Source organism: Schistocerca serialis, chromosome 3, assembly GCF_023864345.2.
Source record: "Schistocerca serialis cubense isolate TAMUIC-IGC-003099 chromosome 3, iqSchSeri2.2, whole genome shotgun sequence".
NCBI lineage: Eukaryota > Metazoa > Arthropoda > Insecta > Orthoptera > Acrididae > Schistocerca > Schistocerca serialis.
This window is the reverse complement of record NC_064640.1, coordinates 232,758,421-232,784,036: the sequence shown is the minus strand read 5'-3', so window position 1 is coordinate 232,784,036 and position 25,616 is coordinate 232,758,421. Positions and strand designations below refer to the sequence as shown.

At 38.5% G+C, this 25,616-nt stretch overlaps 3 protein-coding genes and 1 long non-coding RNA gene across 4 annotated transcripts in view; 2 read left to right on the top strand and 2 right to left on the bottom strand.

Annotated features, from left to right (window-relative positions):
• LOC126469976 (uncharacterized) overlaps positions 1–24,970 on the bottom strand; it is a 170,930-nt gene extending 145,960 nt beyond the window's left edge. The window contains exon 1 of the mRNA XM_050097421.1: positions 22,896–24,970. Within this exon, the coding sequence (XP_049953378.1) occupies positions 24,093–24,836 (744 nt within the window). The 5' untranslated portion in view covers positions 24,837–24,970 and the 3' untranslated portion in view covers positions 22,896–24,092. The remainder of the gene's footprint in view (positions 1–22,895) is intronic.
• LOC126469971 (uncharacterized) overlaps positions 1–25,616 on the top strand; it is a 382,949-nt gene that overhangs the window by 110,675 nt on the left and 246,658 nt on the right. The window lies entirely within an intron of this gene.
• The window catches only part of LOC126469972 (serine-rich adhesin for platelets-like), a 217,044-nt gene that overhangs the window by 110,239 nt on the left and 81,189 nt on the right, over positions 1–25,616 (top strand). The window lies entirely within an intron of this gene.
• Positions 1,218–25,616, bottom strand: LOC126469981 (uncharacterized). Its single transcript, XR_007586104.1, has 4 exons — positions 25,420–25,616; positions 25,058–25,278; positions 19,230–19,315; positions 1,218–2,553 (listed from the first exon to the last, which is right to left on the bottom strand). It is a non-coding gene; the product is annotated as an uncharacterized LOC126469981 (long non-coding RNA).

The window sequence follows — 25,616 nt, the reverse complement described above, 5'->3', positions numbered from 1 at the left end:
TCCAACATATGATGAAAAATTCAATAAAAAATTGATTGATGGCTATGTGGCAAAGCTATTCCATGTTATCACCATAAAGAAAGGTAACATTATTTTGTCTAGGATGGACTACCCTTTCTTTTCTTCATCTGTTCTTATCCAGTTGACTTCATCTCTAGCCCATGAGTTGACCATGGAAGGTCATATCCTCAATAATGGGAAGATAAAGAGTACGAAAAATGAACTACTCTTTCCACTAGATTTGTTTGGTGGGTTCCTTAAAGACTGCAAGGAAGTTATGTGGGAAGGAGCTTTGGCTGTACTTTTTCCCTGGAGTTCTAGTGCAAACAGTACCATTCTTTGATGGTCTGACTGAAATCAAGCTGGAGTTGAAATAAAAGATACACCTCCTTAGGAAGGTGAAAATGTTGTGGAATCAATGGAAATTCGTGTTTCTGTAGTCAGGTACAAGCCAGAGTATTCACTCGAGTTGCAACAAGAAAGAGTAAAAAATCCAAAAATTCTAATTTCGTTCTTTTAATCATGAACCACCGAAATTGCAGGATTAAGTGCAAAAAGAAATTTTGAATAAATATCACCAGTTACCATAATTCTGAAGAATTTGATATGCATTATTTTAGGTTTGTGATTTTTCAAACTAATCGAAAAAATAATCAGCTGACTGATTCTTCTTTATTTGATCATGTTAAATTACAGAATATCTCTATAAAGAATGCTAAAAATGAAGTTTCTACTCAAGTAATGTGGAATGTAGGTCAACCAAATCATTTTCTAAATGCTTATGATGTTTTCCAAGATTTTAAGTAAGTCACACAACTAAACAGCAATGTCGATGTAAATCCATTCATTTTCATAGAGAATTATCCTATTTTTGATATAGATATGTCTAGGAGAATGAATGTGTTAGCTATCCAAGAAACTAGTATGAAATTATGTTTCACATTAAGTGATAAAATTTCTAATCATACTATCATTTATAAAAAAATGTGTGGCAAGAAAAATATAACATTTGATACTCAACACAGGATATTAACTGAAAATCATTAAATCAATACAAAAATTATCTTCTATTTTTTGGTTATGGAGTGAGAAACTTGTAAAAATACTATATAAAATTTTATATAATCTTTAATTACATTTGCAAATCACAATATTCACAAGAGTTTTTGATAAACAAATATAATTATCACAATAAATGTATAATAATAAATCACCAATATCTTTCTGATAGTTCTCAAATTCTTTTAAAGTTACAAAAAAGAAAAAAAATTGATTTTTCTCGTGTTCACAAATATCTATAATACATTCTTTATAATTAAAAACAAATTCCTGATCTTCATACCAATTATCATCACTATAATTTAGTATATATTCAGTACTCTGTGTTCCTTGCTTTTAAAATATTCTATAATTAAAGATGGTTTAAAAATGGTTTTGTAAATATTAGTTTTGACTTTTTTCTCTCTTGATTTGTTAAAAATATTTTTCCCTCATTAAAAATATTTTAGTCAAACTTAAATTCTTATCATATGTTAGTCATATTCTGTGGTTTAATTTATAAGAAAGGTTTTATTACATTTTTAAAAAGTAAGAATATTTTTAGAATTTTTTAAAAAATTTTATCCCTTTACTCACAAATCTAAATTTTTTCTCATGCTTGAGATTTTATTTTTATTTTATTTTATTTCTTTTATAATCAGTTAAAATATGTAATTATTTTGATTTCCTTTTCAGTCATTACATTTGGTTAAATTTGATGAATAAATTATATCGGGACTGAGGAGGTGATTGGGAATCAGCTTCAGCAGATGGAGATGGCTGGTATCCACAGGCATGGGATAGATTCAGCCATTTCCATCTACTGGGTGCATTCAAAATATATCCAACACTGGAAATGGAAATGAGCGTATGGCATCAGTGGCCGGGAGTTCCCAGTCGAGAAGTTTGACTGCCAACTGCAAGTCTTATTGAGTGCAATGCCACATTGGGCGACTAGCACATCGACAGTGGGCATGAAATGATGATGAGGACAGCACAACACCCAGTCTCTGGGGGGAGAAAATCTCCCTCCCCAGCCGGTCACCAAACCCGGGCCCCTGTGTGTGGCAATCCAACGTGCTGACTGTTCAGCTATTGGGCCGGATATGTCCAATACTTTGATGTTGATAATGTTAATTAAGGTATCAGACTTGATGGCATCATTTTGGACCATTAATTATCGTAATATTGGCTACCACTTTTAACTTTGATGACATTCCAACACACATAATTACCATAAAGGAGTGGAAGAACAAATGTTTTCCACCCCTTGCAGAATGTGCCATGACATTATAAAATGCTAGTGAAACAGTTACACACTGTAACATCAATTTTATGTCATAAATTATGTTAAAATTAACCACCATTTTGCAGACTATGCCATAATGTCATTAATTTCTACACATAGTGTAACATCAAAATGTCATTCCTCATAAACACTGGTAATGTTTGCCGCCGTTTTTGAGAAGAATGACTCTGCTGATACTGATGGGTCTCTCACTACAGCATACAGACCTGGAATGATGAAACTCAAGTAATTGGAATAATAATGAAATTAATTTTTATTACTATTGAATATACCATGTAGCATTGCACGGTCAGGATGAATGGCTCCCACGGGGAGGGGAAGGGGGGGGGGGGTAAGGGGCAAGACAATACTGATCATACACATAGAATCTGCTTAAAAATAAGTACAGGCATATCCCTAGTTGGGAATAGATCAAAAAGTCAAATATGACCCAGGTGTGTCTGACATCATTGCAGGTTATGATCTCTGGATAAATAAATGGCTACTACTACTACTAGCACAACTATTTCTGCTACTGAATCATCCTGAAAGCCATGGACCAAGGGTGTCAAGGAGGGGCAATATTTCTTGATCCCCAAAAAGCAACTGACCATGTTGAATAATGCTTTTTGTGCAGCCACAGGGCATCGTGTTACGACTCGAACTGTGCACAATAGGCTGCATGATGCACAATTTCACTCCCGACGTTTAGGGCAAGGTCCATCTTTGCAACCATGACATCATGCAGCGCAATACAGATGGGCCCAACAACATGCTGAATGGACCGTTCAGGATTGGCATCACATTCTCTTCACCAATGAGTGTTGCATATGAATTCAACCAGACAACCATCAGAGATGTGTTTGGAGGCAACCTCATCAGGCTGAACGCCTTAGACACACTGCCCAGTGAGTGCAGCAAGGTGGAGGTTCAATGATATTTTGGGTGGCATTATGTGGGGCCGACGTATGCTGCTGGTGGTAATGGAAGACATCGTAATGGCTGTACGATACATGAATGCCATACTCCGACCGATAGTGCAACCATATTGGCACCATATTGGTGAGGCATTCATCTTCAGGGATGACAATTTGCGCCCCCACATCGTCCACATCTTGTGAATGACTTCCTTCCTGATAATGACATCGATCCACTAGAGTGGCCAGCATGTTCTCCAGACATGAACCCTGTCGAAAATGCCTGGGATAGATTGAAAAGGGCTGTTTATGGACAATGTGAGCCACCAACCACTCTGAGGGATCTACGTCGAATCGCCATTGAGGAGTGGGACAATCTGGACAAACAGTGCCTTGATGAACTTGTGGATAGTATGCCACGATGAATACAGGCATGCATCAATGAAAGAGGGTGTGCTACTGGGTATTAGAGGTACCGGTGTGTACAGCAATCTGGACAACCATCTGTGAAGATCTCGCTGTATGGTCGTACAACACATAATATGTAGTTTTCGTGAGCAATGAAAAGGGTGGAAATGATGTTTATGTTGATCTCTATTCCAATTTTCTGTACAGTTTCCAGAACTCTCAGAACCAAGATGATGCAAGACTTTTTTAGATCTGTGTATAAGTAGAAATGGAAGCAAAATGTAGACAGACTGCAACAAGGCATGTATATCAGCTCAGGAAGCGATGGAGTGAAGATGCCAAAGCTAGAACATGTTCCTGGAGCCTAATTGGTGAATGTAAATGATACACAGGCAGAAAAAAGAAAAAAACAGAGAAGGATTAGTTGTATGTAGGGCAAAATGCCATTTGGAACATACTAAAATTCCTCATTCTTTACTCATCCAGTAAATCCCTACAGACTGTGGGATGTTAACACATTAACTCTATTTGGTCTTCCATTAGCAGCAGTGGAAATTGTCTTAGTTTTGCTTGAAGGCTCTGTGCCCGGCTGTGGTGGCCGAGCAGTTCTAGGCGCTTTATTCTGGAACTGTGCGACCGCTACGGTCGCAGGTTCGAATGCTGCCTCGGGCATGAATGTGTGTGTAGAACCTTAGGTTAGTTAGGTTTAAGTAGTTCTAAGTTCTAGGGGACTCATGACCTCAGATGTTAAGTACCATAGTCCATAAAGCCATTTGAAGTCTCTGTACTACACGCCATCTAAAAATTCTGCCACTGAATAAAAGTAGAGATCTACTAACAACTTAGGGATTTATAAAACAATGAAAATGAGAAAATAATTTTCATTTTAAGTGGGAGACCGTGGTACATGTCTATAGCACTATTCATAATGGATATTTTAAACATTGTTGTCTACAGTGGCTGGACATGGGGTTTGCCTTTTGGCTGGTATAATGTTCATGACATTAAAGTTTTTTATCTCTTTTAAATTCTCCCTCATACATTTAAATGTTTCTAGAATAAAAATACAGGGGAGAGAGCAAAAACTACTGAAAGAGTGGCCTGCAGGAATCTGTTTGTCACGCTTGATGCACTGTTCTTACAGTTCGTTTTTGGCTCAGGAAGATGAGTTGTGTTACACCACACTGTGACCCCATACTGTAGAATGCTGTGGAACTGGATAAAGTACGCAACTCCAACAGTGTGGAAGCTTGCTTTGTGTAAAAGTAAATGTAGGCTGTGGCATACTTTCTTAAGTGTCACATTTGATTTTGTTATGTGAGTCTGCCATTTGAAATCATGTTGAAGCCACACGCCTAAAAATTTTGCTTCCAGTGAGAGTGTAATTCTACTGGCGTTTGTGTCACAAAGGTGTTGGGTGCTACCCTATTTAAACAAAAGCATAGAAAAGTTATTTTGGATGGATTTATTCTTATCTTATTTGCTTCAAAACGGTCATTTAGCTGATAGGTGGCTTTATTTATGTTTGCTTGTAGTTGTCTTGGGCCATTTGCTCCAAGAAAGATATGAGCGTCATCTGTAAATTAGGTATTTATTTGTGATTCAATGCTGAGATTTATGTCATTTATTTCAGAAGGAAAACAATAGGCTCAAGAATGGATCCTTGGGAGACTCCACATATTATTCCTGCCTCTGAAAAATATGTTCCAGTACTATCATTTAGTTCATGTGTTAGTACTACTTTCCGTTTCCAATTTGTGAAGTACTTTTGAGCTTTTCCCACAGGATTCTGTGGTCCAAGATGTAAAAAGCTTTGCTAAACTCTAAGAAAATATTAGCAGCATTTTGCTTTATGCTCATTGCTTCTAAGGCATTTTGTAAAAAATTATAGATGGCATTAATAATGGATTTATTTTTCTGGAAACCATACTGGATATCAGTGAGGATTTTCTTCTTGTCCAGGAATTTCATTAATCTCTTAGACATGAATCTTTCATTGAGTTTGCCAAAAGCTGATAATAATAAGAAAAGTCTATAATTTCCTAAATTAGCTTTGTCACCTTTTTTGTGAACAGCTGTCATTTTTGTAGCTTCAGGACAGCCAGCAAAGCTTCCTGTTGAATAGGATGAGTTGATTATTTCTGCAAGGAGTGTTGCAGTGTTTATAATATATTCCTTTATGATGAAGTCTAGAATCACCTCAGTTCCCAAGGACTTTTTTGAAGATTTTTGCTATATGACTGATTTCATTCAGGGTAGTATCAAAGAGATAAACAGAGTGGAGGTAAGAATTTACTTTGCTCTGTTGATTGTTTTTGCTGTCTTCTCATTATTGATTGTTATATTTTTTGTGTTGTTTGCATAGTGCTGCCTGAAGAGATTTTCAGTCTGCTGGGGGTCAGTAACTACTTGTTGTCACAGTTCAGGGTGATATTTTCCTTTCTACTATTTCCTCTCTACGCTATTACTTTCTTTGTTGCCCTTGAAAGATATCACTTCTGTTACCACACACTTCTTATTCACAGAATTAAACACATCACTTTTGTTGTTGAGAGGTAAGGCTTTTGAGATGTCATACTTCAGATTTAATTTTATACCTATGGTTTTTAAACTCTTGTAAGTAATAAATTTCTTTCTCACTCTGTTGAGGCTAGGCCATGAGTAGTGTGAAACCTTCTTCCATGTTCACTTATATCCACGAATGTTGCATTCTTAAATTGGAGGAGATATTTTGAACCTCTTTGATTGCTTTTTGTACTTCTTGATTTATAGAGTACCATTTTGGTAACCCATGGCAATAAGCCATCTTTGTTCTTTTGTATTGTTTGTTCATTGCTATATCATGTGCTCCAATGAGGAAAACATAAAAATCATTTGTGTTCAGCACCAATAATTTTCCATGGCTGACTTCAGTCACAACTTTCAAATTGGTGTTTCAAAAAGCCGTTGAATTCATAAACACTTCTGTTGCTTAATCCAGTGACTATTCCTCATCCTTAACTATCCATAAAAAATAAATTTTAGCTGTGCTTGTTAAAAGAAGTTTACATGTTCCAAATATACTATTGTGGTGTGTTACATTTTCTCTTGTACTAGTGTCCCCAATCACTTTTCCCATGAGGTTCAACAACATCCCAGTTTGATTACTGGAGGTCGGCACCTTTTTATTGTTCACAGTCACTTTTCTCCATTTTCTTTTTACAGTGCAGTTAGCCTATCTCCTTTGATCAGTCCTTTTTATCTCCAGATGGTTCATTAGTAACTTTACCAATACAGGTCTTAACTAAAAGTACTTCATATGGATTTTCGTGCACAAAATTTACACTGTTCACACGATCTATCACTATGTGAATACTGTGTTTGTTTGAAAGTTTAATCCACTTATTTGCAGGGTATATGATTTCTTGTGCATATCTCGGCGTGTTTTTATGTGGCATCAGTTAATGATTTCATGATTTAAGTTGATTTATTTCCATACGTTGTGTACTGATTATGAATTGTATACTAGATAAGCATTCCTTCAGTCTCATAGTTTAGACATTACATTTTTGTCATGCTTTTTTACCACTGAAATTAAAGCTTTCTTTTCCACTTGCCACCATGTTTGCAAACAACTTAATTCCTAAACAGAGAATAAGGGTGATCTGAAAATACATTCAGATGGCTCATTCCCAGTACAGCTTAGAAGAACATATAAAAACAGGTAACAGCACTCCTAGATTCAGAATGATAGGTTCTTTTTTAAGGGAGGAAAGATGAATTGCTTGGAAAGGTTAGTCCAGGAAATGAGGGACCACTGTAAGAACCTTCTGTTTGGATTTTCCTTGCTTTCCTAGAGAGCGTTGAGGATTCTCCGTGAGCGCACTGCTAGCACACCCGATGGGAGGAGGCGCTGTGTGCCGTGCCGAGGGCGGATAGAGGAGTTGGACGAGTGTTTGGTCCTGGACAACCGTTCTGCAGCGGAACGTTCGGTCCCTCTATGCTAAGTCTGGATGGGCTCAAAAACCTGGGGCGTGAGGACACAAGAGACCGTAAATCTGTGGACAATGTTTGGTTTCCTTTCATGGACTGGGGAAGCTATGAAGTCCATCTGCAGCTGCCAGTAACCTCCACAAGGTGGTGTCATCAATTAAAGTAAGATTTTGCATCTAGTTAGTGCAATGGTCGTCGTCTGGCAGGGCCAATCTCCCAGTGTTGTGGGAGCTATTAATAACTGTGCGGCAAAGTTTCTCTGATTTGAGTTTGTGATCGGAAATTACTGCCCTCTTCCATGATCGTGCATTTGAAAGCCATGCTGACTTGCTTAAGGTGGGCGTCAAAAAGAAAAAGAAAAGGAAAAAAAAGAAAAAAAGGAAAGGAAAAGGAAGAAAAAGAAAAAAAGGGGGGAAAAGGAAAAGAAGAAAGAAAAGGAAATAAGTAAAAAAGGAAAAGAAGAAAAAAGGAAAACAGGAAAAGGAAATGGAAAACGAAAATGCCGCTGTTATTGTGTACGTATTCTTGTGTTAAGGAGCTTGGTCCCCGTGGCATTTAAGTGCTCTATTTAGTTATATTTAAGGTATTGCTAGAGTTTCTATTTGGTAATACACCTATCCACGACTGATGTCGGTTGCTTGGTCTGTCTGAAATGTTGGGTCTATTGGGCAGAGACCGTTGTTGACTTGCTCTCCTCAGTCCCGAATTATTGTGTTGATACTATTGCGGTAGTTCTGCCGGAATCTCATTTGCAGAAGTTATCTGTTCTTGTGAATACAAATATAGCTACCTTTGGCTCTGTAATTTTCATCCGCTTGCCAGCAAGCTTTGGGTAATAATTCAAAATCGCCAACCGGTCTTCGTCCAACTTAGTGGCTCGTGTTAGACGAGTTCCGTTTCCAGTTCGGGTAAATGTTTCCACCTCCTGGTGGAGCCATCCTCTTTCCTGAGCCGCGCTGGGGTAAGAGTTGCTTCTATTGCCTCTCAATGTTCCAGGAGAATGAAGTAAGAGGTTAATTATCCACTCCACCGTTATGCCCAAGAAAGGCGAATTAGAGTAGTTGTGGATAAGGATTGTACACTATTAAGATATTTCTAGGTTTGGAGAAATTGCTGTTTGGTAAAATTTAGCCTTCTGTGTCGGTAGTCCAGCGTATCAACGATCCAACATTGTTATAGAACTGAAAGACTTGGTTTTGATGCATTTGCTGAGAGGTGACTTAATTATTTGCTATTGACGTTAATTGCTTTAGATGAACTTTCTTTAATCTGTGGTTATAATTCTTAATGACTGATCGTCCTTAACGGTGTAACACTTAATGTACTTCTGATTGTCCCATATGTCACATACCGACTTCATTCGGAGACTGAAAAGGTGATCCTTGCTCTAGTTCTATGGGACCTTATTAACTGTTGATCCTTATCGTTTATGGTCTTAAATATATGTTTATTTAAAGGAGTAATCATTGATTCCTAGTGTTTATTAAGTAATTCTTAAGTTATATACCAAATATTACGAGTGCATATAGTCTCTCATTGTCACACTTGCGGGTTATGTGGTTTGCACTGAAGGGTGTGATAATAAATGCAATATCTCAAGTGAAGCGTTCGGGTGAATTAATCCTTTCCCTTATCATTACCTTTAAAGATAACTAATTGTTTGTCGTTTGTTATTGAAATTGGTTGGGAGAATAGTTTATTGATAGACCCCGTATAAACACTATATCAGTATGGAATAGAGAGCCCTCCCTATCGAAGAATATTTGCGGTGCCTGTACAGTGGTGTTCGTGGTGCTACACCGCAGCTGTTGCATATGGTATGGCAAACTAGTATTTGATGGACAGGACACGAGGTGTACACTGTGCTGCAGTCTAAAATCGGCCTGTCACCTCATGATGATAAAAGGGCCATTTGTGATGACGGGACAAACTCTCCCATACTCACACTACCCACCTGTAGCGAGAGAAGGGGTGGGGGACTCTGATTGAATGAGAAGGAAAGAATGAGAGAGAGAGAGACAGAGAGAGAGAAGCGTGTTATGTGTGACTTAAAGCATTAGCTACCTGCGATCGTTGACAGAAAACCTCTCCATACCACAGTCATCAGGGGACTTCCAACTTATGTGTGATGAAAGATGTCCATCGGTGGAAAATGTGTTTCAGTACCTCCTCTAGACGAACGAAGATGTAAGTGATGTAGCCCATTTCTCTGCTACATCTTGGGCTTAAATCGAGTCTCCAGTATGGGGGAGGAGTGCAAGCCTCATACATCTACTGTAAGCAGGCAGTGCAGGCAAGAGAAACTTGTGTTTTGAACTTCCATGAGCTCCTGCTAGCCGGTTTCATTTTCCAAACTGAAGTAAAAGGTCCCCCTGTGATGTGCCAGCTCCAGATTATCAGTCATTTTTGAAAAATCACAATGAGAATAGCGCTACAAAACAGACAGTGAGAGCACAGCTCAGCAACAAAGCAAACGAACACATGACAATGCAGTCAAGACCGGCTAATGGTAGCCGCACAGTTGGCAACAAACATCTGCAGATCACTACGTCACGAAGTCTCCTGACTGCTGCTGACTATTACCAATCATGTCAATTTATAGTTCCCACATAGTAAAGAATCGTTTATAATCAAAACTGCGCTCGAAAACCAAATATACACAGGGAAAGACGTAACAGCATCCAAAAGAGTATCTTCTAACAGGGTTGCCAACAGGAAAAATCTTCGTGTAGTATATGTTTCTCGAATGGGAGTCGAATGATAACATCTGGTGTGTGAAAACAGCAAAACATGGGTTTGATGCACACCGAAAGATCTTTAAGTAGGTTTTTGAAAAAATTCCAATGTACAATTCAATTATTTTTGCTACCATTTACAAGCAAGTGTCTTAATGTGTAACGCTTATTGATCCAACGTCTATTGTCCTCACTTTTTGTCTTCAGGAACTGTGCTTCTGTGCTATCTGTATTAAGTTCGATACAACCTCCAACTGTCGTTGGCCTTTCACAACATCATCTGTCTATTATTTCCTGTTCTACCAAGCGAATGTGTTTCAACCTTCACATCACAGATTCTACATCTACATTCATACTCCATAAACCAATATGAAGTGAATGGCAAAGGGTATATCCCCTTGTACCAGTCGTTAGAACTTTCTCCTGTTCCAGTCAAGTATGGAACATGGCAATAAATGTTGCTTAAATATCACTATATGCATTGTAATTAATCTAATCTTGTCTTCACTATCTCTATAGGAGCAATACGTAGGTTGTTGTAATATATTCCTAAATTCATTACTGACAGTTGGTTCTAAAAACTATCTAAGTAGGTTTTCAGGGAATAGTTCACATTTATCTTCAAATGCCTGTCACTTCAGTTCTTTCAACGTCTTCGTTACACTTTCCCACAGGTTGGACAATCCTGTGAATATTTGTGCTGTACAATGGAAATGCCATGTGGCTAGGGCCTCCCGTCGGGTAGACCATTCGCCTGGTGCAAGTCTTTCGAGTTGACGTCCCTTCGGCAACTTGCGCCTCGATGGGGATGAAATGATGATGATGTGGACAACACAACACCCAGTCCCTGAGCGGAGAAACTCTCAGACCCAGCCAGGAGTAGAACCCGGGCCGTTAGGTATGACATTCCGTCGCGCTGACCACTCAGCTACCAGTGGCGGACATTTGTGCAGTCATTATTTGTATCCATTCAATATCCCCTGTGAGTCCAATGTAGTATGGGCACCGCACTCTTCAGCAGTATTCCAGGATGGGCTGCACAAGTAATTTGAATCCATTCTCCTTTGCAGATTGACTGAAATTCCCTAGCATTGTACCAAACAATCGCAGTCTGCCACCTGCTTTACCTATGACAGACTATGTGATCGCCCAATTTACTATTCCTCCAAACTGTTACACCCAGGTATCTGTATGAGTTGGCCAATTCCTGCAGTGATTCAGTTATATTATAACCATATCATAACATGCGTTTTCGTTTAGTGAAGTGTATAATTTTACATTCATGGCCATTTAAAGCAAGTTGCCAATCTCTGCACTACTTTGAAATCTCATCAAGATTTGACTGAAGCAGCTTCTTTTAGACAGTACTTCACTACAGATAGCTGCATCATCTGAGAAAAGTCTCGTGTTGGTACTAATATTGTTCACAAGATCATTAATATAAATGCATCATAAACAACAATGGTCCCAACACACTTCGCTGCAGCAGACCCAAACTCATTTCTGCATCTGTCGATTCTGTAGAAGAATTCCTATCCTCATGATGGGTTAAAGGTGATGGGTAGGGATTACTAACAGCTGTATATTTAATAATAATAATAAATAAATAAAAGAAATAAAAATCAAAAATAACTTATAACTGTTCAGCATGTAGCCATATTTACAAATTAATTTGCGGTATGAATGTAAAACGGTTCGTTCCACATTATTATGATTTATCGTGCAAATGATCCATGGAACATGAAACTACGTGTAAGACACTGATAGATAGCTACCTAGGAACGTGTTCCTTTTTAACCAGTGCAAAAATGAGAAATTTTTGACCGAGAAAAGTAAATGTTCAGTTTAAGAAATGTAAAAAGATTTTCATTACTATCGGCACTATTTCAGTGACAACAGATTTTGCTTCTTTTCGCTTTTAGTTACTGTAAACAGCGCGTAAAATTTCTGCAGCTTCCAATTTTTGCATCACGAGTGAAAAATACGGACAAAATACTTTAATTAAAATGAAGATGCAAACAGATGCGTCAGAGTCCAGCTATGGAAGTGCAGTAACATTTGGATATGAAAACAATGTAATGTATACTCCATATCAGATGAGAAAATACGGTCAGGATCCATACCATTGAAATATAACACATAAAAGATTTATGTTTACGACTACAGAGGAAAATCTAAAGCGAATGAACGAAGAAGTATTATGTCTCAAATATTTACAATCCTGGAAATGGAAAAAAGAACACATTGACACCGGTGTGTCAGACCCACTATACTTGCTCCGGACACTGCGAGAGGGCTGTACAAGCAATGATCACACGCACGGCACAGCGGACACACCAGGAACCGCGGTGTTGGCCGTCGAATGGCGCTAACTGCGCAGCATTTGTGCACCGCCGCCATCAGTGTCAGCCAGTTTGCTGTGGCATACGGAGCTCCATCGCAGTCTTTAACACTGGTAGCATGCCGCGACAGCGTGGACGTGAACCGTATGTGCAGTTGACGGACTTTGAGCGAGGGCGTATAGTGGGCATGCGGGAGGCCGGGTGGACGTACCGCCGAATTGCTCAACACGTGGGGCATGAGGTCTCCACAGTACATCGATGTTGTCGCCAGTGGTCGGCGGAAGGTGCACGTGCCCGTCGACTTGGGACCGGACCGCAGCGACGCACGGATGCACGCCAAGACCGTAGGATCCTACGCAGTGCCGTAGGGGACCGCACCGCCACTTCCCAGCAAATTAGGGACACTGTTGCTCCTGGGGTATCGGCGAGGACCATTCGCAACCGTCTCCATGAAGCTGGGCTACGGTCCCGCACACCGTTACGCCGTCTTCCGCTCACGCCCCAACATCGTGCAGCCCGCCTCCAGTGGTGTCGCGACAGGCGTGAATGGAGGGACGAATGGAGACGTGTCGTCTTCAGCGATGAGAGTCGCTTCTGCCTTGGTGCCAATGATGGTCGTATGCGTGTTTGGCGCCGTGCAGGTGAGCGCCACAATCAGGACTGCATACGACCGAGGCACACAGGGCCAACACCCGGCATCATGGTGCGGGGAGCGATCTCCTACACTGGCCGTACACCACTGGTGATCGTCGAGGGGACACTGAATAGTGCACGGTACATCCAAACCGTCATCGAACCCATCATTCTACCATTCCTAGACCGGCAAGGGAACTTGCTGTTCCAACAGGACAATGCACGTCCGCATGTATCCCGTGCCACCTAACATGCTCTAGAAGGTGTAAGTCAACTACCCTGGCCAGCAAGATCTCCAGATCTGTCCCCCATTGAGCATGTTTGGGACTGGATGAAGCGTCGTCTCACGTGGTCTGCACGTCCAGCACGAACGCTGGTCCAACTGAGGCGCCAGGTGAAAATGGCATGGCAAGCCGTTCCACAGGACTACATCCAGCATCTCTACGATCGTCTCCATGGGAGAATAGCAACCTGCATTGCTGCGAAAGGTGGATATACACTGTACTAGTGCCGACATTGTGCATGCTCTGTTGCCTGTGTCTATGTGCCTGTGGTTCTGTCAGTGTGATCATGTGATGTATCTGACCCCAGGAATGTGTCAATAAAGTTTCCCCTTCCTGGGACAATGAATTCACGGTGTTCTTATTTCAATTTCCAGGAGTGTATTTAACAGCTCCAGTAGTGACTTAATGTTTTGGAAGAAGATTTCTGTCATGTGGATTTTCGCAACCATTGCCATGGTCTTATAAAAATACAGAACAACACCAGATTAGAAAATGAGGAGTTCTATGACAAGTACGCCAGTCTGAAACAGCCATAACACATGCTTGGAAGAAATGACGAAATTCGATTGCCGAAGACTATAAAACCCAAGGACGTATACCGGTACCGAGACTCAAACGAAGCGCATCCGCTTAAACAAGATGAATAAAGCTTGTGCCCAAAATGGGTAGTACTTTCACTAAGCGACAATCGTGGTAGCAGTGCACAAAGCTTCTGAATAATATTCTAGAAAAGAAATATACAGTGACTTCAGTTTTAAAACAAGGTTCACATAATTCCATAGTTCAAAAGTGACGTGCCGCGCGGAGTGGCGCCATGTCACTGACTGAGCGGCCCCTCCCGCCTGAGATTCGAGTCCTCCCTCAGGCATGGGTGTGTGTTGTTCCTGGTATAGGTTAGTTTAAGTTAGTTTAAGTAGTGTGTAAGTCTAGGGACCGATGACCTCTACAGTTTGGTCCCTTATGAACTAACACACATTTGAACAAAAGTTACATTAATGAAAAGACCAAACACTGCAGTGAAACCTACAGTCTAGTAGTCATTGCCGGAACAAACGACAGCTATAAAGAAGAGAAACCGTACCTATTTCGAAAATCTGTTCATAAAGTAAAACTAAACATAGTTCACACGAAATTATTATTTTTTGCAATCCCATACAGATACGACATTCAAAGCAAAAACCACTTTGTTTGTAAATTTAACAGCCAAATAATAAAAGCAACAGCTCAGCATGATCATGGTACAGTAATTGACTTAAACATATTCCTCATTGGAAATGACTATACAAGGGGCAGGCTGCAAATTGTATTAAAAGGAAAAATAGCTTTATGTAACAGTCTGAAAGCACAACTGATGAGTGAGACAGAGAAAAATTCATTATCAGGAGCAACAAACATACCTATGGCAGACAAAATTGTTATACAAGTTTATCTGAGAATAATCAGCTGGACAATGATATCCTCACAGTAGAAATGATGAAACCAAACCAAAATCCAAATTCTGTTCAGGAAGAAGACGTCCAGGAAGTCCAGGAAGAAGAAACAACATCACTGCAAATTAATCCAACAGACAAACCCAGAGATGAAGAGCAGTAACAAATAGCTATTACCTAATGAGACTGAGCTGAATTGTAACACATCACCAATAGAAATGGAGACATAAATAAAATCGCAGAACTCTCTGCAGAAGAAGAGCATATGTTACTGGAAGAAAGTCCAAAAAACAAAAACAAAAAATCTTATGAGGAGCAGCAAGCAGCAGTTGCACAAAGGAAGAAAGAAAAGCCACCTGAAACAGTGCCTACTAGAACTTTAATATGAAAAAGAACGACATCTCAACATTTGCCCTGTGATTTCTTATGGTATAGCCAGAGAAAGAAAAAAATTGGAAGTTAAATATTAGAGGCAACATATATGACAATGATAATCAAATAAAGACTAAGAACTATATCATTAAGGAAAAAGAAATAAAGTTCAGAATTCTGCATAAAAATATGCAATATATGAGCAATAAAGAATTAGAAGTACTTACAAATGAAACACGCCCAGACATAATGTGTATAAGTGTACATGGATTTGAAAAGAATGAAATATGCAGATTTGCTGTAAAAGATTATGTTCCTCTAATTACCCCTGCAGATCGGAATATAAAGGTGGAGGAGTAGCAATATTTGTTAAAATAGAATCATGACAGCAGTATGCATGATACATAAAAAAATTTACCCAGAAGTAAAGATAGAGATTTTGAAACTACAGGCATTGTGCATAATGAGTTAAGCATATTCTGTGTGCACTGATCATCAAGCAGCAAAACAATATTTTCCTTAAAAAACTTTCCACTCTACTAGAAAAAAAGAAAGATTGTGTAATATGTGATGATTTTAATATTGATATGGAAAGAGAAACACAGAGAAGGAAAAACTTTGAGGAGATGCTAATACAGTACAACATGAAGGCAACTGTAACGGAACTTACATGTGTAACTTTGGAAACTGAGTCAGTTATTGATAATATTTTCAGTAATACAGACAGCAATGAACATACAACAAAGGTTCTACAAACAGGATTTTCTTATCATTTTCAATAGCTAAGTGAATTAGATGGAAATCTAAGCTCACAAAAGGAAAGAAAAACGTAGAAAGAGGTATTAGGCTATTTGACCGATGAAACATCAACATAGTTAATCGCAATATTGAGAAAAGAACACTTTGCAGATGTTCCTCAAGCTCAGGGAACAGATGAAACATACAACGATTTTCAAGAAACCATAACACATACTCTTCAGTATAGCATTTCCAAAAACCAAGAGGAAAAGAAAAATCCTTTAAAACAAGCACTGGATCACAAAAGAAATAATAGAACAGAAGGCTACCCTAAGCATGACGAAACAGAGGGAAAGTATTGAAATGTACAAAAAGCACCAATAGAAGTACAGGCAGTTGATAAGATAAGAATGAGCTAAATCAGATAAGGAGATTATTTCAAAATCAACAAACAAGATGAAAACAGACTGGGAAAAAACTTAAATCTGAAAGCCACGGCAAAAAGCACAGTGTAAACTAACGAAATAGAAAGTACGAATTTCAGTTAAGAAATCATTACATACAAAACAGAAATTGTCAACATCCTGAATGATAATGACATAGATGCTGTAGAAAATCTAAAGCCTACATGCAATAACCAAGGAACTAATCAGTTCACAGTAACACGTAAGCCAAGCCACTCTATGTTCCTGAAGCCAGCATTTAAAGAGGAAGTGACAAAGGTTATTAAAAAGGTTAAGGGGAAAAACGTCTGATGAATATGATGATGCGTCAAATTACCTAATCAAACAAGTGGTAGCACAAATAATTACACCACTGTTGGATATTGTCAATTGCTCATTTCAAGAAGGAATACTTCCCAATCAACTTAAAATAGTGAAGGCAATACTTGTATAAAAATGTAAAAGATGATTATCTTAAAATTGCAGATCAGTATCCTTAGAAACAGGCTTCTCCAAAACATTACAAATACTCATGCTCAACAGACTAACTGCTTATCTAGAAAAGCATAATACACTAACTCCAGAAAGCACAGATACCAGAAAGGGAAGTAAATGAAAACAGCAACTGAATCTTTCATAAAATTTATTGTACAGGCCTTAGACGACCTCATGATAGTGTCTGGGGTTTTACTTGACGTATCCAAAGCGTTGAACACAATCATTCAGTCCTGGTAAAGAACCTAGAGAATACTGATATTCGTCGACAAGCAACAGATTGAATAACATTTTATCTCTGTAACAGGAGGCAATATGTAAACATTAACAACTGAAACAGATCAGGTGATGGTGTATCTCAAGTATCTGTTATAGGTCCTATTATTTTCAATTTATTTGTAAATAATGTACAAACATTGTTGTTGTTGTTGTTGTTGTGGTCTTCAGTCTAGAGACTGGTTTGATGCAGCTCTCCATGCTACTCTATCCTGTCCATGCTTCTTCATCTTCCACTACCTACTGCAACCTACATCCTTCTGAATCTGCTTCGTGTATTCATCTCTTGGTCTCCCTCCACGATTTTTACCCTCCATACTACCCTCCAATACTAAATTGGTGATCCCCTGATGCCGCAGAACATGTCCTACCAACCGATTCCTTCTTCTAGTCAATTTGTGCTACAAATTTCTCTTCTCCCCAATTCTATTCAATACCTCCTCATTAGTTATGTGATCTACCCATCTAATCTTCAGCATTCTTCTGTAGCACCACATTTCGAAAGCTTCTCTTCTCTTCTTGTCTAAACTATTTATCGTCCACGTTTCACTTCCATACATGATTACACTCCATACAAATACTTTCAGAAACGACTTACTAACACTTAAATCTATACTTGATGTTAACAAACCTATCTTCTACAGAAATGCTTTCCTTGCCATTGCCAGTCAACATTTTATATCCTCTCTACTTCGACCATCATCAGTTATTTTGCTCCCCAAATAGCTAAATTCATTTACTATTTTAAGTGTCTCATTTCCTAATCTAATTCCCTCAGCATCAACCAATTTAATTCGACTACATTCCATTATCCTCATTTTGCTTTTGTTGACGTTCATCTTATATCCTCCTTTCAAGACGCTGCCTATTCCGTTCAACTGCTCTTCCAGGTCCTTTGCTGTCTCTGACAAAATTACAATGTCACTTTTTATTTCTTCTCCGTGGATTTTAATTCCTACTTCGAATATTTCTTTCGTTTCCTTCACTGCTTGCTCAATACACAGATTGAATAATATCGGGGATAAGCTACAACCCTGTCTCACTCCGTTCCAACCACTGCTTCCCTTTTATGCCCCTCGACTCTTATAACTGCCATCTGGTTTCTGTACAAATTGTAAATAGCCTTTCGCTCCCTGTATTTTACCCCAGCCACCTTCAGAATTTGAAAGAGAGTATTCTACTCAACATTATCAAAAGGTTTCTCTAAGTCTACAAATGCTAGAAACGTAGGTTTGCCTTTCCTTAATCTATCTTGTAAGATAAGTCGTTGGGTCAGTATTGCCTGACGTGTTCCAACATATCTACTATCCAAACTGAACTTCCCCAAGGTCGGCTTCTACCAGTTTTTCCATTCCTCTGAAAAGAATTCATGTTAGTATTTTGCAGCCAGGACTTATTAAACTGAGAGTTCGGTAATTTTCACATCTGTCAACACCTGCTTTCTTTGGGATTGGAATTATTCTTCTTGAAGTCTGGGGGTATTTCGCTTGTATCATGCATTTTGCTCAGCAGAAGGTGAGTTTTGTCAGGGCTGGCTCTCCCAAGGCTATCAGTAGTTCTAATGGAATGCTGTCTACTCCCGGGGCCTTGTTTCGACTTAAGTCTTTCAGTGCTCTGTCAAACGCTTCATGCAATGTCATATCTCCCATTTCCTCTTCATCTACATCCTCTTCCATTTCCATAATATTGTCCCGAAGTACATTGCCCTTGTATAGACCCTCTATATACTCCTTCCACCTTTCTACTTTCACTTGTTTGCTTAGAACTGGGTTTCCATCTGAGCTCTTGATATTCATACAAGTGGTTCTCTTTTCTCCAAATGTCTCTTTAATTTTCCTGTATGCAGTATCTATCTTACCTGTTGTCGATTGGCAAGAGAGCCAACCCGGTTTTGAGAGGAAGCCGAAAGGCATGCGTTTTAGCTCACGCAGGCTGGCGTGAGGTCTGGAACAGGACAAGGAAATTAGACTAGCAAAAAAGGACGTAGCTGTGGAATACTTAAGTTTAAACCATAAATGGTGAACATCGCTCTTGATGGTACATTATTCATAATCTCAATAGTAACTGGCAATGGCGCCTTGCTAGGTCGTAGCAAATGACGTAGCTGAAGGCTATGCTAACTATCGTCTCAGCAAATAAGAGCGTATTTTGTCAGTGAACCATCGCTAGCAAAGTCGGTTGTACCACTGGGGCGAGTGCTAGGAAGCCTCTCTAGACTTGCCGTGTGGCGGCTCTCGGTCTGCAATCACTGATAGTGGCGACACGCGGGTCCGACGTATACTAACGGACCGCGGCCGATTTAACGGCTACCACCTAGCAAGTGTGGTGTCTGGTGGTGACACCACATTACCCCTAGTGATATATGCCTCTACATCCTTACAAACACATGAAAATAAAAACAAGATCTGTGTGCAGATGATATGGCTATGCTAAATCTTTCCAACAACTTCGAGGCGTTTGAGAAAAACACTTTCATATCAGCCAATAAAGCAGCACAATGGTTCTTGGACAATGCGTTAATTATTAATCTGAAAAAAAAAAAACGGTGTGCATGGTTTTCAACACTAAACAAAAGGAAGAACACAGACACATCGCTGACTCTATTTCAATGGTTCAGAAACTAACATGCTGTGTTGGGTTGATTTCGTATTTATACTTCTTTAATACCAAAAATGCAATGTATTTGTTGCTGCAACTCAAAGATCTGACCAAAATGTGTATTTTTTTGTTGTTGTTGGTTTCGTTTCCTAAAGTGCCGAGGTGTTCTGTGCCAATGTATAAAACATTTATCATTCAAAAGACTGAAAAGTTTCCTTGATCTGAGGGAAAGTATACTGTCACTTGAAACAGAAAAAGTGTCTTTCCACCTGAGAAAAATTGTTTTCTTTACTGAGTTATCTGAGAAAAAGCCAGGAATTTATTTTTCCTTGTCTACATATAATTCCTGAAAGACAAATTTCCTATATTAGTGCTATAGCAATTCTTATATTTAAATCTGCAATAAAGATGCTTTCTCATTAGATACACATTTCTTACTCATTATGGATTTATACAATTAGTAGTGCAACAGAAAAAAGAGAATTTATAATGAAATATGTAGAGAACAAAAATGGAAGCTCTTTGATTTATTCAATTGGTCATCCATGAACTTTGATCAATATACTTGGTTCAAAAATGTAAAACTGCATTAGTGAAATTGTCAGCAATTTCTAACTTCTGTCAGAAAAACAATCACACTACATTAGATGTAAACAGTACAGTGTCATTGAAGTAAACATAGCAGCAGTTTATATACATCAAGTTATTACATAAATTAGCATTTCATTTAGCTTGACTAAGTAATTTTCCAACAGACTTCAACACTATTATCATTTTTCTTCAAAACATCACATTGTTACTACATACAGTATCATATTTCTAGGTAGTTTTTCAGTAGGTTACATCATATTACTTGTGTGAGTCGTTACAACAAAACACAACGCTCTTACACATTTTCAAACTTTACCATTTATCAGTGCCTCTTATTCCACTTGCTTCTCTCCATACAAATATGTTCACTGAATAATTACATTCACTAAAAGGAGCTACTATGAAGATAGGGTCGCTAACCGTTGCTGTCTCAAGTATACCATTTAATATTCCCTTCAGTTTGTCATGTAATATCCCTCTCTGTGCTCTGTCAACTCATTACCATACACCTTACCATTGCATAACATGTCACTGCTTCTCATACTTCAGTATGTTACTAGTTACACATCAAAATTCCTGCTTTGCTTATTCACAAGAAATGACTCTACTGATTGACACTCAACATCAACAAACCAAACTACTGACAAGACCTTACCTTCTATTACACAACAGGCAAAAAACTTATATAAATAAACATTTAACTTTTGTTGTGCCTGAAAGGCAAATCCATGACATTTTGTTCTCAGTACACTTTACTGAAAACAACAATATTTTCTTTTTAATGCAATGTTCTTTAACTTGGCCCAAAAGGCTTATAACATGGCACATACTCACAAAAATATGAACATTTGAACTTAACACCACATCAAACTAAATCAATGACTTTCTCAATACCATATAACCAACCATGCAGTTGGAACTAAATTACACATACTCTAAAGATCTTCCATTATGTTTGATATTTATATTTCCTCATTACTTTCTGACAATTAGTATTTTCTTATACTTACCTCTTACTTTAAATTTCATATTTACCAGAAATACATAAATTATTATTGATATACAAATTTCATTGTTACAGAGGATCACAATATATCACAGGACACTTCATTATAAACTTTATCAGAGCTGGTTCACTTTCCCATTCTCTTATCTTCTATCAAAATGCATTAATATACAATGCTTTTAACTTAAAAGCACATTAAAATTCTGACAATTGACATAATGCATTCATATTTACGTTTGTGGATAGTAGGAGGTAACTGCCTTTTTCTTCTTACAAACTAAGGGTGGGATAGAGAACAGAGTGATTCTAGAAAGGACATACAGAATCAACCATTTCTTGGCAGCACTACATGCCAAATAGCATTCTCATTAAAGTGTAATGAACACCCTACTAACTGGTGGACTCACTATGAAGCTGATCATCATCTATTTTTGCCCCTTGATGTTTAATTTCAACCTCATACTTTAAACATTTGCAAATGAAAACTTCATAAAAAACAATAGTTATCTATTTTTTTTTTGTTTTCGCAGCTTCAGCTCAATCTTGTAGCTATCCCCAACACTCACGATTTGTTCAAGTGAGATATGGCAGAAGTGTCCCTTGTTCTGAGTTATTGCGGCTCAGAAATGTAATGGTTCTACAAAAACAGCTTTTATCAAAAAATTTATGATAAAATCAGCCTTTGTCAATTGACAAGGACTATTTTTGTGTGAAAGCAGGCAACAATGCAACCTTAATGTTCATTGTCACCTTCATAGGACTTGTTGAATTCATTCTATTTTTTCACAAGTGACAGTTCTGTGTTAGTGATTAGATTAGATTAGATTTTCTCGTTCCATAGATCCTTGCCGAGGAGATCCTCGTCGATGCAGAACATGTGTTTTTTTTTAAGCTCAAACAACAATACTCATAGTATGAATATGTACAATACATCATTTGTTTCTATTAAAAAATTCGTCAATGGAGTAGAAGGAGATGGCCACTAATAAGTCTTTCAGGCTCCTTTTAAACTGATCTTTATTTGTAATTAATTTTTTTATGTTTGCTGGTAAATTATTGAAGATGAGCGTTCCTGAGTAGTGGACCCCTTTTTGAACTAAAGTAAGTGCTTTTAAGTCCTTGTGCAGATCATTTTTGTTCCTGGTATTGTATGTATGAACTGAATTGTTTGTTGGAAAAAGAGATATTATTTAATACAAATTTCATTAAGGAGTAAATATACTGAGAGGCAGTAGTTAGTATACCCAGTTCTTTGAAGAGATTTCTACAGGACGTCCGTGAATTTACTCCACAAATAATATGTATTACACGCTTTTGGACTCTGAAAACTTTTGTTTTACTTGAAGAGTTACCCCAAAATATTATACCATATGACATTATGGAATGAAAGTAGGGAGAGCATGCAAGCTTTCTCATTTTTATGTCGCCTATGTCTGCTAACACTCGAATTGCAAATATAGATTTGTTAATGCGTTTCTGCAGTTCTGTGGTGTGCTCCTCCCAACTGAATTTATTATCAAGTTGTAATCCAAGGAATTTAAGGCTGTCAACCTCTTCTATCTGCTCTTCTTCATACTTTATGCATATGCTGGGTGGAAAACTCTTACATGTTCTGAATTGCATATAGTGAGTCCTTTCGAAGTTTAATGTCAGTGAGTTGGCTTTAAACTATTTATTAATATCCATGAAAATATCATTAGCAGATCTTTCTAGAACTACACTCAACATACTATTTATTGCAATACTTGTGTCATCTGCAAACAAAACGAACTCTGCTTCTGGCAGTGTAACTGATGAGAGATCATTAATGTACACAAGAAAAAGCAATGGCCCTAAGATGGATCCTTGAGGGACACCACATGTAATTTCTTCCCATTCTGATGATGACTGATGACTTAATTCACTAGCACCTTGCACTGACACCCTTTGTTTCCTGTTAGCGAGGTATGACTTGAACCATTTTGCGGCACTGCCCGTGACACCACAGAATTCTAATTTATTTAAAAGGATGTTGTGGTTCACACAATCGTATGCCTTTGACAAATCACAGAAAATACCTGATGCTTGTAACTTGTTATTTAATGAATTAAGTACATTTTCAATGTAGGTGTAAATAGCCTTCTGGCAGTTTCTGATTACTTTCTGTTAAACATTGTTTAAATGGAGGCTGTATGCTAAAATCTGACTCCTGTTCATCTGTTTTCTCAAACTGAGTGTGTCTGCCAATCTCTCTTAAAACTAGTTTTCTTTCTCCCTTCCCTATCGTAAAAAAGGCATCCCTCTGACACCCGTGAGCACTGGTATTTTACTACTTGTGACAGTGTCCCCCCTTAAGTTTTCTGCAATCAACCCGGACAGTTTTCCCTTTCCTATTGAGGTGAAGGCCATGCCTAGTGTAGTCCCACCTATCAATAGCATCCACAGGAATCAAACCAATATGGGATCCTATATCCGTCCTAAGCAGCCACTCCAACTCCAAGTTCACTCTCCCTACAGAAGAGTTCAAATGAGGCCGATCATGGTGTCTCAAGACGACACAAATCCAACACTCGTATGCTTCGTTGCTGATGCTATCTTCACCAGGTCACTCTCTATGGAATATTCAGAGTCTCTGTCAATGCTATTTCCAGGACCACCCACTATAACCACGACATCCTCCTTTGTGAAATCCTTGCATAGAGAACCTACATCCTCTGTTACCTGACCCAGATCTGCACTAGGCTTGAAAAAGTTTCTGACCTGGTACTCTGGACCTACATTTTCCTGCAGTAGTTGGCCAACACATCTACCATGGGAACTACCTAACAACAGAACTTTCTTTCTCTTTACAAATTTCCCTACCTTTTTCAAGTCCTTGAAAGCTTGTTGTGCCCTTTCTACAGCTTCAGCTACATGAGGCTCATCCAATTCTGACTGAGGCAACAGGTCAAATCTATTTTCAAGATTTATGACAAAGCTGTCTGATGCTCTCCTTTGCCTGTTCCCCCTATTACCTGTTGCCACTTCCCACCTCTGTTCACCTTTCTCCCTCTTTAACCTGTCCAGATCCTCCCTTGCCTTGTCTAGGTCAGCTTGAAGAGCTGCAATTTTCCCTTCCTGTTCCAATATTTTCCTATCTCTACTGCAGATCCTACAATACCACTGGTGAGCCTCATCTATGTCCCCATTTCCCACGCCACTACATTCGCCCCAATGAAAGAAACCACAGCACCTATCACACCATACCACAGAACTAACGATCCTACGGCATGTCACACACTTCTCACTCATGCTAAAAACAGAAAGGGCATAAACTGATTTAAGTACTGACTAAAACGTAAACGAAGGACCCTAGAAACTATTCAAGCAGATATAAATAAATTGAGAGAGTACTGAATAAAAAAACTGGTAATTACGTATAAGTTTAAGTCACTATTTACTTATGATACGCGCGCGTGAAATTAAGCCTAAAATCCGTGCTATAGGCGCGAGAAGGAAAATAAACTTCTTACCCCGTTTAATCTTGTTTAACACTTCACTAACACTTCCACTAATTTAACAACACTTATATTATATTTATAACACCTGCAAACATTTAAAAATAGGTTAATAACAACACTTTTTATAATTATTTAGAGCAGCAAATACTCGAAGAGTCCGCGTCGGCGCAATGTGTGTGTGTGTTGTACTCGCCTGTTCTGCTGCAGGAATTCCAAAGACTGTGTTCAATAGCCTAAACAGCAGAAACGTCAAGAAAGAATCAAAAAGGTAATGAAGAAGAAAAATCTGATAGGCGAGGAACACATGAATTCCTTGGTTAAAGTGTTATCGTGAAATAATGTGTTGGAGAAGACTTCCAGTAACCACTGCTTACATTCTTTATTTCCACCAGTCAATTTTTCCATCTGCTTTTCATGACGGGTAGCTATGTAGGTGACTTGATCTCCACTCCCTTGGGTTGCTGATGCAAAAGATTGCAGTGGTTTCGAACGACAACAACCGAACAAAGCAACAGCTTTTCTCATAGCTGTATAGAAAGTAGTCAAAAATGCACAATACTCCTATTTGGCT